Source organism: Macrobrachium rosenbergii, chromosome 57, assembly GCF_040412425.1.
Source record: "Macrobrachium rosenbergii isolate ZJJX-2024 chromosome 57, ASM4041242v1, whole genome shotgun sequence".
Taxonomy (NCBI): Eukaryota; Metazoa; Arthropoda; class Malacostraca; order Decapoda; family Palaemonidae; genus Macrobrachium; species Macrobrachium rosenbergii.
Genome location: NC_089797.1, coordinates 11,630,395 through 11,645,199, shown reverse-complemented (window position 1 = coordinate 11,645,199; position 14,805 = coordinate 11,630,395). Strand labels below are relative to the sequence as shown.

General features: G+C 34.7%; 1 protein-coding gene across 2 annotated transcripts in view; it reads right to left on the bottom strand.

Moving 5' to 3' along the window:
- Positions 1-10,067: 10,067 nt before the first annotated feature.
- The window catches only part of LOC136836893 (uncharacterized), a 380,585-nt gene continuing 375,847 nt past the window's right edge, over positions 10,068-14,805 (bottom strand). For both annotated transcript variants that reach the window (XM_067101334.1, XM_067101335.1), the window contains one exon: positions 10,068-10,517. In XM_067101334.1, coding sequence (XP_066957435.1) covers positions 10,432-10,517 — 86 coding nt within the window. In that variant the 3' untranslated portion in view covers positions 10,068-10,431. The remainder of the gene's footprint in view (positions 10,518-14,805) is intronic.

Genomic DNA, 14,805 nt, shown 5'->3' with positions numbered 1-14,805 from the left:
TCTCCTTTCTGTTTAGTCATTAACTGCACAACACATACTCCTTTCTCCCTCCAGGTAGTGAGTATGTAATTGCAATTCTCTTTCCTTTATGTTCTTCTTTGTCAAGACTTCCCTTCCTTTTACTGGGGGTAAAACCTTATCCTGAAGAATCATTCTTACATATCTCAGCCAACTTATTTCTGAGCCACCCTTCGTTTTCATCTTTTGTGCTGACTTGTGACAATCCCTCGACAATTATTTCTCAATTTTAATCCCTTTACTAAACTGCATATTTATATCTCTCGCGCTCTCCAGGTCAACACTTTTAGGTCATTAGTGTTGCCATCTTTTTTTCATTCCAGATTATTAAGCTGGTCAAATCCTTTCACTTCCTTTTTCAGGTAAAGCTCTCTTAATTCGAGAGCAAGTTTCTTTCAAGTGTCCCTTTTTGCCAGACAGACTGAAGGGTGAGTAATTTAATCAGCACCCTCCAGACTGCCTCATCATACATTTAAGAAACACGACTCACCTATGGACAATGGCGTCCGTAACTATTTTCCTTTTTCTCGTCTCCTGAGCCTTTTCTTTTCCTTTTCCTTTCAGTTCTGCAAACTTCTCTCTCTTTCTAGGGGCTAACCTGCCATTACTTTCTGCGCCTGACCTCAAGTACCGATTCGTTGAGTACAACACCTTTCACTGTAAATAATAGAAAATAAACATAATAATAATCAAAGAATAAAATAATAAATAAATTTTTGATAAATGAAAATAACAAGTAAAAAATGCGCCGAAGGTTCTTCGGGGCAATCGAGTTTTCTGTACAGCGTATAATGCTGTATGAAACGCTCAGCCACGGTCCATTAAACTCTCAGCCGCGGACCATGAAACTTTCAGCCACTGCCCGGTGGTGGTCTGTCCTATATCGTTGCCAGAAGCACGATTATGGCTAACGTTAACTATAAATAAAATAAAAACTACTGAGGCTAGATGCCTGCAATTTGGTATGTTTGATGATTGGAGGGTGGATGATCAACGTACCAATTTGCAGCCCTTTAACCTCAGTAGTTTTTAAGATCTGAGGGCGGACAGGATAAGTGCGGACGGACAGACAACTAACCAACTCAATAGTTTCCTTTTACAGAAAACTAAAAATGGTATTTACACTGATAAAAAGTAAACTGATAAAACAAAAACAAAAAATATCCATATTTACTAGGGTTCCGAAACACTATGCAAATTCTATTTTAGTAATAGTATAGTCCTCTCGGGCAGTTTACAAACTGCATAGCACTGATCAAGGTGACAACGAATCTTAAAAGACAGTTTTTTTCAGAAATGTTTCACTAGTTTCAGTTTGCCGTCAATTTTTATCTTATTCAAATAGAGTGGTTTTAAAGTTGTTATAATCTACTGACACTGTTAAAAACCTGCACGGGTGAAGCTGCATGAACTTGTTTGTTTAGTATGTTTGTCATTAACTGACAATGTCTATTTAAATACTACTGAGATGCGCCTTTCCATGACAATACCAGTTACGAACAATGTTGGTGAACTGGGCTTAAATTCAATTTTATTGAGACACTGAACTTTATCCATAAACTTTGCATAGTACTGAAGACTGTAAATCATTTACATCTTTACTTGCTTATAAATTCAATTTTGATAAGGCAATGAACTTTATCCATAAACTTTGCATAGTTCTGAGGACTGCAAATTATATACATCTTTACTTGCTTATAAATACATTCTTTTTATCTATAGGCAAGCACTGGTATATAAATAAATATTTTGCAAGAACCGTTACTAAGGAAATAAAGAAATCCTTTATCAGTGACTTTTAAATTACTTCTCCTGAGGCAAAGTCTTTCAGGCACTTTACTCGCGAGAAGAGAGATTTCCGTAGTAGGTGTTATGTTTCTTCTTTAATCGTCAAAATTACCAAGATGCTTAGTTAGTTCGGCATAGGCACAATCAAGGCGGATTGTTTAGTGTGCAGCACTGTTCTGACGTATTATCTACGTCGGATATTGTTTGATTATTTATGAATAATCAAATGTCGCATAACAGGACACAGGTATAGGTTTTGGTAAAAATCTTCGTTTCATATGTATACATATGTGTATATATACACAAACCTATATATGTATGTACAGTATATATATATACATATATATATATATATATATTCATACATGTATATACGTATATTTAAATATATATATATTATATATATACATATACAGCATATACATACATATATATATATATAATGTATATATATACATATATATATATATATATATATATATATATATATATATATATATATATATATATATATATATATATATATATAATGTTTCTTTGTATGTGCGTGTATAGAGAGAGAGAGAGAGAGAGAGAGAGAGAGAAAGAGAGAGAGGAAAAACGAAAATAAGGAAGGTTCAGCAGCCCCAATATGTTAAGACACTACTGAGCGTAGCCGTAAAGGGGACGGTTTTATAGCCGGGTCTTCGGCGGGTTTCGCAGGCCGTCTACCTCCTGGAAGGCTCTCGGCACCTTCTTTGGAGGCCATTCCCCTTCCAATGGCTCAATCTCCCGACGCCCTCCAGATTAGCGCCCGAAAATTATTACCGGCGATATCTCCGGCAGAGATATCGCAAATACAGGCGATGGGACTGATGCATATATTTGTTGCTCTCGTCATTCCACCCCTGAAGGTCGACCTCCGCTCGAGTAGATCGTGGCTGCATTGTTTATCTTCCTCGGGGAACGTTACTTAAGGCGGATATTTTACGCTTCGCGCCTCGAAGAGTTCAATGGTGTGCTAAAAGAAAAGGCTGTTCGGAAAGCTGCTCGTCACTAGAGCCGTTTGCTTACTTTTTTCTTTATTTCTTAAGGAAAAGAATTTTGGGTAATATACTACTGTACGGCGGGTCTTGAAGGCCTTTTGACAACATAAATTGAAATATTTTGAATATTAATTTTAGGAAATAAACCTAATGAACTCATTTTTAGGGATAGCTTGGAAAGAATATTCGATTACACAATAAATTTGTGTCTATTTTCAGCACTACAGTGGGAACAACATGAAGCGACCTCAGAAACTTTTATGCTCAGAATTACACTGAAAGTCCTTCGCCTTTCATTATTCATCTCACTGCACAAAAGTGTTTATGCTGTTCATTCTAAAAATAATGTTCAAGGTTATACTTTCATTAATAATTCTTGTGAAATACAGCGTAATGCCTGTTCATAGATCTATTTCTATGTTGCCGTGTATAATAAAGAAGATCAGCGGATAATAAACTTCACATTTAGACTTCCCGTCTTCCAGCCCGGGGCTAGAATCTGTAAGTCTGAGCTTCTGGGCGGTAAGTGACTTTTCTAAGGCCGAGACCCACTGTATCCACTCTCACTTATTATTACCATCATTTTTGACGGCGCGGGTAGTCTTGTAATATTTATCATTATTACTGGAGATGAACATCAAATATAAAAAAAATATATGATTACTTTGGAATTGTGATGATGACTACAGAAGAATTTGAATTGCTTACGTAATTCTGACATATCTGCACTTCTGTTTTATAATGGATATGTCCTTGAGGCAAAATTGGTCGGCCGCCCCCACCCCACCGCCTTGTTTTCTCAAATTACTTATTTTGTATAGTAATAATAAAAAAAACTACAGCCTTTGGGGACTTTAGATTAATTGCCACTAATCTTTACTCTTTTTGGGGATTGGGGGACAGTGGTAAAGAATGAGTCACTACAATGCCACAGGTATCCCCTCTGTAACTTTCGTTCCTCCGTCCTGGTCATATTATCATATCGTTAATTTTGAAGTTCAAAGTCGGGAGAAGAGTAAGAGTGTAAACAACGTTGGTAAATACCTAAAAAACTCCTCACGGTGCGCTGAGGTAAATGATAATACGATCACAACTTTATGTGGGAAACTTACTATCATACTGAAGATGGCAAAACTAACATTGACAGTAATCACCATTATCAAGTTATGCTTAGTTTGAAGTTCAAAGCTGGGAGGAGAGTAAGAATGTGAATCACGTTGGTAAATACCTGTAAAACTCCTCAAGGTGTGCAGAAGTAAATGATGATGTTGGAATCATAATTTCATGCGGGAAACTCATATTCACATTGAAGATGGCAAAACTGACTTTGCCAGCAAACGTCATTGTGAAGTCAGATGAAGACTGTTCTCACTAAGGTTCAGTACATAGAAACACAACATGCGGAATGCAGTTTAAGCCTTTTATTTCTCTTTTAGATTTCGTTTTACATGAAGACAGTTTTATTCCGTAGCAGCCTGGACCGCCGAGTCAAGTACACTCCTTTATTTTCCGTTAAAACACGGATATAAAACAATAGTTATTTTGACAGTGAAGGCCACACAAGAACAGCACGAGACGTACACACACACACACACACGCACAAACACATACACACCACGCATACACACACGCAGACGTACGCACACACAGTCCAGGAGCACTATGGAACACCGAGTTTCACCGATTCCAGTCAGTCAACAAATGCCTTTTATCTTCACCCTTAACCACGCTTTGGTATACTAATGACTTTAGTAGCTTTCTGGTACCTTTTCTGATCAGAAATGTGAGTAGTATTGGTTCTCATGTTCTTAATATTGATTCTCACAACAATCCAGGCTACTTCAGGAGGATACTTTCTTGTTTTCCCACCAAGACTGGTGATGAAATTCTTGACGTAATTTGAACGCATGAGAGGGTAAATTTGATTTGGGAACAAACACGAGCGCAACTGTGCGTAACAAAATGATGTGAATAACTGAATCAGTTTCATACTCACTTCTCTGAATTTCGAATGCAAAAGCTTTTACATTTATTCATTTACATTCAATGATACATCACAAAAATCTCATGTTTTTGCCTCAAATATTTTAGTTAAAGTGGATTTACTTGACAGTCAATTGTCGTGTTTTCTTTCCTTATTTGAGCCACTTAACTCTGTACACTTTTTTCAGGGTTTCTCTCTGCTGCCAATGAGAATGAGCACTGAAAAATGATGAGAGTGTTTACGTATTCAAAGTCCCCTCCTGAAGTCCAGCGACTGGTTCGGGTGTCCATTTCCGGCTACTGAAAGGACTTTCCACATCCCAGAGAGCTAAAGTCCCAGACACATGCAACGAACTTAGGACTTACCAGTTATATAATAAGTTTATTCTTCTTCAACAGCATCGTATAATATTCTAAACAAACAGTATTCCACCCTACGGCGGTTTTGTGTTCTTAATGTACCAGTTACAAAGCTCAAACAAATACTGCGTTAAAATTTACAATACAGGTTCCTCTACTATGTACAACTGCTACTTTGTAAAAGGCGAGAGTTATTACGTATGACGTCACCATCTCCGTCAGTTACCAAGACACTCAGTACATCCACGAGACACCAGATGACTCTGTCGAGCTGTTTTGAAAACGCAAGACGGCCTAAAACGACCTTAAATATACATCGCGTGACATTTCTAACATTTGCAAAAAGCTTTACAAAAACAAGTATTTGATTCCGTAACAAAATTCACCTGTAAAAATATTTTATTTCACAGAATCAAGTAAAAACGGAGTAAACATTTCTGACAGTTTTCACAAATTTAGTGAATGTTTTAGGAGTTTCATGATCACAAAAGGAACACCCGAACAAGATACAGTGTATATTTTTACATTTATACATAAGGAAATAGAGAGAAAATACATAATATGCGATCACTCGCTAGCCTCGCTAGAAATGATTATCGCAAATAAAAAAAAAAGTTATAACAGTACATCATACTTTATGTCCATACTCTTGATTATACTATAGCGATATATACATATACAGTATATGTATATATATGTAAAGATATATACATATACATACATACATATATATGTATATATACATATACATATCTATATGTATATGTGTACATAAATATATATATATATATATATATATATATATACATATATGTACATATATGTACATATACTGTATATATACACATATTCATATATATAAATATATATCATTAAACGTATATGTGTTTGTTCATTCTTAAACAAATATCACTCAAACTCAATATATACGTATATATCTATTACGATAGAAACAGTCATCTAGTAGGCGAGTCTTTCTCTGAAAGTTCTGGACCAGCGCGAAATGTTTGGCGTTAATTTTCCAAGGTCAGTCCCGCTAGAGTAAGTTACTATGTACAGCAAGGAAATGTCAGCGTTTATGTACAGAGCACATGAAGCATAATTATGATTCTGAGACTTGCCCAATATATATCTTTATAATGAGGTTACACACTCTGCTTTACTCTGCAACCGTTCATGCACACAACGAGAGAGGTGTTTTGTGTGGAGAGAGAGAGAGAGAGAGAGAGAGAGAGAGAGAGAGAGAGAGAGAGAGAGAGAGAGAGAGAGAGAGAGGTGGATGTGAAAGTTTTATGGATAACTCACTTTCTGAAGTTTGCTTTTGTGATGTTTGTGAGGTATTAAATATTCCACCAACAATTTTTGTTATGGAGATGTCAGTAATCTCGAATAACATATATACATTACATACATACACATGCACACATACATACATACTTATAGAATCCACTGGATGCTTTTACCAGATGCCTACGTGTTTCTAATAGCCACAATAACCTAAGATCCAAACTGTTGTATGTTGGGTTAAGCAAAACGCTTGTTTACAAAGAATGATGTAAGCGAATTCCTACTCATGTGAGATATATATATATATATATATATATATATATATATATATATATATATATATATATACATATATATATATATATATATATATATATATATATATATATATATATATATATATATATATTATAATATGCTAAAGTTGGAATAGACTTATCCTCACAGAAGACATAGCATAATTATTATTATTGTACTTTTTTATTTGCCGAAATTTACACGTAATTACTGATTAATTTTAGAAGTCGTGTCCATTTTTAATAGCCATAATAACTTAACAGGCAGCTGGGGCTTCTTGATTTGATCTTCATTTTGGATTAAGGCTTTGTAGTGACAACTGTTCCAAAAGGTGAGGATATCATAAAGTTTGGAGGTCATGGTAGCTATTGCAAATACACATACATTAATAAGTACGTAGTTAATTTACTCTGCTGTGTTCATGTGTACGTGTATGACACTTATTTTAGATCTTACAAACTATTTAAACAGTTATCCATGCAACCATATTAACAGAGATTTTGAGAGTTCTGATGTAAATAAGTACACATTTAGCGTTGTCTGAGCAAACTATATATATATATATATATATATATATATATATATATATATATATATATATATATAAATATATATATATATATATATATATATATATATATATATATATATATATATATATATATATATATATATAAGCGTATGTATGTATATAAGGATATAAAGATGTCTGCGTAAGAAGGGCTTTCCAAAATGAATGTTGGAAAACAAGCTGTTTCACTTCGCTTAAAAAAAAAAAAAAAAAAAAATCGGATTTATGGGAAGGGACGTAAATTTTCGTACAGTTGTACTGCAAAAGACTTCAGGAACTGATGTGGTTAGTGTTTAATCTGGTAAATATTCACAGTCCTTTCAGCTACTTACGATTCCCAAAACTCACGCAGCAACCCAGACACGCAGTCACACTGTGGAAGGTGAACAATATATTTTGATTGACTCTCACCGTAAGGTTAGCTTGTTTGGGTTCTTGACCTTTGCTCTCACATTCAGAAAATTGTTTCCGGGGAAAACATTCCTCCATATAATGGCAATTCATTTATTACTCAGCCCTCGCAGCTCCGTCAGTGTAGTAAAGGTGAAAGACATCTTTCCTAAATTCTACGTTTTGAGTGGCTTTTTCCAGCCCTGTCAGTGTAAAAAAAATGAAAGATATCTTTTCTAAATTCTGCCTATTGAGGGGTCTTTTCCAGTCCTGTCGGTGTAGAAAAAATGAAAGATAGCTTCTCTATATTCTGCCTATTAGGTGGTTTTTTCCCAGCCCTGTCAGTGTAGAAAAAATGAAAGTTATCTTAACTAAATTCAACCTTTTGGGTGGTCTTTTCCAGCTCTGTCAGTGTAGAAAAATGAAAGTTATCTTAACTAAATTCTACCTTTTGAGTGGTCTTTTCCAGCCCTGTCAGTGTAGAAAAAATGAAAGTTATCTTTCCTAAATTCTGCCTTTTGAGTGGTCTTTTCCAGTCCTGTTAGTGCAGAAAAAATGAAAGTTATCTTAAATAAATTCTACATTTTGAGTGGTCTTTTCCAGTCCTGTCAGTGTAGAAAAAATGAAAGTTATCTTAACTAAATTCTACCTTTTGAGTGGTCTTTTCCAGCCCTGTCAGTGTAGAAAAAATGAAAGTTATCTTAACTAAATTCAACCTTTTGGGTGGTCTTTTCCAGCCCTGTCAGTGTAGAAAAAATGAAAGTTATCTTAACTAAATTCTACCTTTTGAGTGGTCTTTTCCAGCCCTGTCAGTGTAGAAAAAATGAAAGTTATCTTTCCTAAATTCTGCCTTTTGAGTGGTCTTTTCCAGTCCTGTTAGTGCAGAAAAAATGAAAGTTAGCTTAAATAAATTCTACCTTTTGAGTGGTCTTTTCCAGTCCTGTCAGTGTAGAAAAAATGAAAGTTATCTTAACTAAATTCTACCTTTTGAGTGGTCTTTTCCAGCCCTGTCAGTGTAGAAAACATGAAAGTTATCTTAACTAAATTCAACCTTTTGGGTGGTCTTTTCCAGCCCTGTCAGTGTAGAAAAAATGAAAGTTATCTTAACTAAATTCTACCTTTTGAGTGGTCTTTTCCAGTCCTGTCAGTGTAGAAAAAATGAAAGTTATCTTAACTAAATTCTACCTTTTGAGTGGTCTTTTCCAGCCCTGTCAGTGTAGAAAAAATGAAAGTTATCTTTCCTAAATTCTGCCTTTTGAGTGGTCTTTTCCAGTCCTGTTAGTGCAGAAAAAATGAAAGTTATCTTAATTAAATTCTACCTTTTGAGTGGTCTTTTCCAGTCCTGTCAGTGTAGAAAAAATGAGTTATCTTAACTAAATTCTACCTTTTGAATGGTCTTTTCCAGCCCTGTCAGTGTAGAAAAAATGAAAGTTATCTTTCCTAAATTCTGCCTTTTGAGTGGTCTTTTCCAGTCCTGTTAGTGCAGAAAAAATGAAAGTTATCTTAAATAAATTCTACCTTTTGAGTGGTCTTTTCCAGACCTGTCAGTGTAGAAAAAATGAAAGCTATCTTTCCTAAGTTCTACCTTTTGAGTGGTCTTGTCCAGTCCTGTTAGTGTAGAATAAATGAAGGACATCTTTCATAAATTCTACCTTTTGATGAGTCTTTTCGAGTCATGTCAGTGTAGGAAAAAAAGAAAGACATCTCTCCTAAATTCTACCTGAAAGTGGTCTTTTCCAGTCCTATCAGTGTAGAAAAAATGAGAAGCTTTGTTTATAAAGTGAAAGATATCTTTTCTAAATTCTACCTATTCATTTTTTACTTAAAAGGGGTCTTTTCAAGCATTAAATGAGATGAACAATAGAAGTATCTACGTCTCTCCACTGAAAATGTTAGCAATTTAGCACTTATTCTACCTGCTGACTTATACACTGGTAAATGAAGCATCTGACAGTTTTTAAAAACTTAGGGCCCCATTTCTCAACGCGGGATTATTTGAGGATATTTTATCCATTTAATTTCTTTATTATCTTTGAAATACTATGAAGGAATGAGATAATTTTTGAAAAAAAAATATGCCTTAGTATGGTTCCACAGAACCACTCAACTTCCGCTTGTGATTATGCAAACTGAATTATTCATATACAAATTTACTAGTTAACAAGATTACATCTATGCACATACATACACGGCTTATTAGAAGTATATATATATATATATATATATATATATATATATATATATATATATATATATATATATATATATATATATATATATATATATATATATATATATATATATATATATATATGTGTGTGTGTGTGTGTGTGTGTGTGTGTTTTGCGTGTGTGTGTGTAAGAAAGAAAGAAAGAGTGTGTTCGTGTCTTATTCGTTACAACACTTCCACAGACATAACTATCAACTGGCTGCACACATGTCTCCAAGAAGAAGTAGTATTTACTGTCACTTCGACAACAAAAGCAATAACATTTTGATAGTAAGACCGCTCTACAACAATTTCGGTTTACCCTTTCTATCTACAAATCACTTCTGTACGTTCCATATCAACAGAAACAACCATAAATATTTTTATTTATCAAGATCATTCTCGATAGGATAACATGGATAACCTAGACTTTAAGACTCTACGACAACATTTAACCTCATGCTTGCATTCGAGGGAAGGGATTGGATATCCTGGGTGAAGAGTCACGTGACCGCCTGCTCGCCGACCAGTATTGCCAACACCACGAGGATCGAGAAGGTTGGCAGGACTGCAGCGACGGCGCTCCTGGCTGGAGGGGGAGAAAAGAGAGAGAGAAAAAATGTATAGTAGGATAAATGAATGAAGGTCTTTGAGGGCGATAAAGGCTTTTTCATATCGAGAGGCCCATACGTCAAGTAGGAGATTATCTCAATTACCTTGGAGTGAGGCGGCATGAGAGGTTGGGCGATTTCCAGCACCTGCCTTTGGCCGAGAGAGACTGCCTCCGTCATTGAAGGAACATTTTGATAGTCATTGATGACTAAAGGAAGTTATATTAATAGTAATTAGAACCTGATTATTACAGATCCAGTGTATTTTACCATACGTGTTTTCCAGATAGTGATTTTAGTCTTATGATTTTTCCTTGCGTATCTATGTGACATTTTCGAAAGGATGTTAATAATTCTCTAAGGCTGAAATACAGATAAAGGAGGTTTGAATAAGCGACCTTTTGTTCGTTCCTTTTATTTCCTCACATAAATACAACTTCTTTAAAAAAAAAAAAGTGATATGAATCATGAACAATTTTAAACAATGTGATTTTTTTTCATTTGAAAACTCTGGAAGTAAGTTTTTAGAGAAGATAATTTCAAACAAGTGGTGAAAGATAGATCGAGTGGCTGGCCAGTGTGGTTAAGGTATATCTGGAAGTGGGAAAGGTTCCAAAGGTAAAGACGACATAACTGAAGATAGATAAAAGGTGGGAAGAATGGGTGTAATATTGCGGTGCATAGCAAAGAAGGTGCAAGATTTTAATGGAGAAATTCAGACAAGACAGAAAGATTAACAGGGGCAAGTAGGAAGGTGCATGGTCCAAGCATTTAGTATAAAAAAGATATGATAGAATTAAGAGAGTACTGGGACAAGTTGTGTGAGGTGTATACATGGTCCTGAAATACAAGCTGAAGATGAAAATGACAGATAGAAAATGAAGAATTCCCTTAAGAAAGCCTAGGATGCACAAAAAAATCGTCTTTTAGAAATCCAGTTAAAAAAAAAACATATTAATGTAAATAACATTTGGAACTCATAAAAACGTGGTAAAATTAACATCCTCTGTTTAGGGAAAATGTATACTGCTCCTGTAAGGTGAAAGTAACCTATATCAGTACCGGACTAAGGAAAAAAATACGAACTCATCGAGGAACTTGGATAAGCCTCATGGTGGGCTATAGAAGATCCCCCAAAAATGTGAAAAGAAATTAGCCATTATTTTATTATATTTTTAAACACATTGAGAAAACAACCTCTGGAATAACTATGAATTCTGTTAATCATAAAAATATTTTTTTTCGAAATCAATGCGAATAAGCAATAATCTCTGTGATTAAACTGAAGTTGAAATGGTTTCTTCTAGTTACAAATGCTTTTCACCATCTGGATATATTCAAAGTTAAATGTCTCGAGGTGGTGGAGAAATGTAACAGCAATCCTATGTACAAATATTTCCCTGGGGATAAAAATGAAACTCAGCTTCTCTATGAAAGAGAAATGAAACTTCAACCTCGTCCCATAAATTCAAGATAATTGTCTTTTAAAATGTTTTTTTGAAAAGAACGTTTTTCCTTTTTTTGGAGATGTTGAGTACCTCATTTACTGTATTTAACCAATATTGCTATTGAAAGTCGGCAAAATTATTTTCCAAAGATCTTCAAGTAACCTATACAAGGTATCCTTGTTCTTATATATATATATATATATATATATATATATATATATATATATATATATATATATAATATATATATAATTATATATCCACTTATACACACACCTACACACACACACACACACACACACACACACATATATATATATATATATATATATATATATATATATATATATATATATATATATATATATATATATATATATCCGAATATCTGAAGGATTCAAATATATTAATCCTTCCTCCATTAAATCTTATTCAATCCGTTTGTGTATACTCTGCCTTCATTACTTCTGTTTTTCTTGGTTTCATCTTGCATCCCGTTTCTGTATTAAGCGAGGTTGTTAAAAACTAGTATTTGGAAATGAAAATTGCATCATCAGCACACTCTGAGTCTGTCAAACGTCTATCGGCACTCCAATCTTAAAATTCTTTGTCATCCCTAAATACTTTTTCATTATAAAATCCATGGAAGGAACAAAGGGCGAAGTTATCATTAAATTATCAGTAGCAAACTACTCTCGACTGCTAATCCAATTGATAAGTCTCTATTAACACTAACATTTTATCAAATTCATCCGCTTATTTAACATGACAACCACAGTGTCACATGACCTTTCATAATATTGGTCGGTCAGATATTTTTCTCGTAATCAACAGATATGATTGCTTATTAACAAGAGTAGAGTTTGAATTTAAAATCCGAGTGATCATGGTTTCAGATTTACGAATCAGAGAAAAGAGTTTTAGATCTTCAGTTATATCTGGACTCGTTTGAAAACTATTCAGTTATTCCCTGTTCCACAGGCTACCCTCAGTGAGAGTGGATGAAATCCACCAACATTTTGAAAATGGCATTAAGAGAAACATTCGTTCGTAATACAGTCACACCATAATCCAACTCATGTTGAAAACTGGAGAAATAATGTGTCCAGATACAGACTACAATAAATTCTAGAAATTCCACCACCTCTTCATCATCATCATCATCATCTGATAACTTCCTCTCCGACTTCCATCCAATTACCTATGGACCACCATGACAAAATTTACCAATTTCTTCCCTCTCTCCCGTCGCCCTTTTCTTTTCCCATCGAGAGGGAGGAGGAGGAGGGGTGGGGAGGGGGAGGGATGGGAGGAGGGGCCCCTTTAGACGTAAAATAGACCGGGAAGTGGGGAGGGGGGAAGGGGGGGGGGGGTTCAAGGAAGGCTGAAACCGTCGTTCAAAGCGGAGCCCGGCCGGATCGTCCATCCAATAAGTGGCCGACCATCGCAGTCCCCGTTTCCTCCACCTCTTTACTCGATGGCTTGCGTGTGAATGACGAATTTATAGCCCTTCGGGCGCTCCTAAGGGCCTCCCTGAGAGACCCCTTCCCCCGAGAGAGAGAGAGAGAGGGAGTGAGAGAGAAAAAAAAGCGGCTCTAACTTCCACTTTTGGAAGCCCGACCATACGCCCCTACCCTGTCCACATGGCAGTCTGCTTTCCTGACGAGGGCAAGATCTGCGCTTTTCAAATCAGTCTGGGCGAAGCAATCAGGCAGTTAGCTGCTCGTTCGCCTTGAGACGTTTATTTTCTTAAAGGGAAATATCTTAATGATTGTGTTCCTATAAAACGATGTCGTCTGATCACAACTTAGTCACGGATGAATAAAGCTATTAATATATTTTTTTTATATATTTTAAGTACAATCGATAAACTGTTTTGATTACATCACGCCTGCGTTTAGATATATTTTTTTCACACTTTTTATCACGCCTGCGTTTGGCTATTATATTTTTTTACACTTTTATATGTATAGAATAAACTATTTTTAAATCAAGCCTGCGTTTGGCTGCTATACTTTTTTGCTCTTTTCTATATACAAGATAAATATTTTGATGAAATCAAACCTGCGTTTAGCTATTATATTTTTTTACACTTTTATATATACAAGATAAACTATTTTGTTTAAATCAAGCCTTCGTTTAAAAACTTTTACTTTCGTCATAAATGCCGTCCATCATCCGATCCTAGCCATTTTCAAGGTTTCAGTCTCTATTTTGACTCTGGAAGTCCGACGGAACGGCAACTTATTTATTTGTTACATCACAGGACTGAAGGAAATTAAAAAATTATGGCTAATGAAAAATATAGTGGATTCATCCTTCAGTAGCTGTAGACGCACTTGTAATAGAGGGAACACTATTACTTTCACAACTCCTGGGAACATTCCAGAAGAATGCATTCTCAGTTTGATATATATATATATAATTATATATATATGTTTATATATATATATATATATATATATATATATATATATATATATATATATATATATATATATATATACATATACTGAAAAACTTTAATGATTATCTAGGACACGAGAGAACCGGCGCATGATAAAAGTGCGTCGTATTGTATATGGGGAGGGTGTGTAATCAAAAAGTATGTCAGTGTTTTTAGTAGACACTATATATATATATATATATATATATATATATATATATTGTCTACTAAAAACACTGACAGACTCTTCTGGTTACACACCCTCCCCATATACAAACAAACGACACTTTTATCATGCGCCGGTTCTCTCTCGTCTCCTAAATCATTAAAGTTTTCAGTATATATATGTATATATAATTATATATATATATA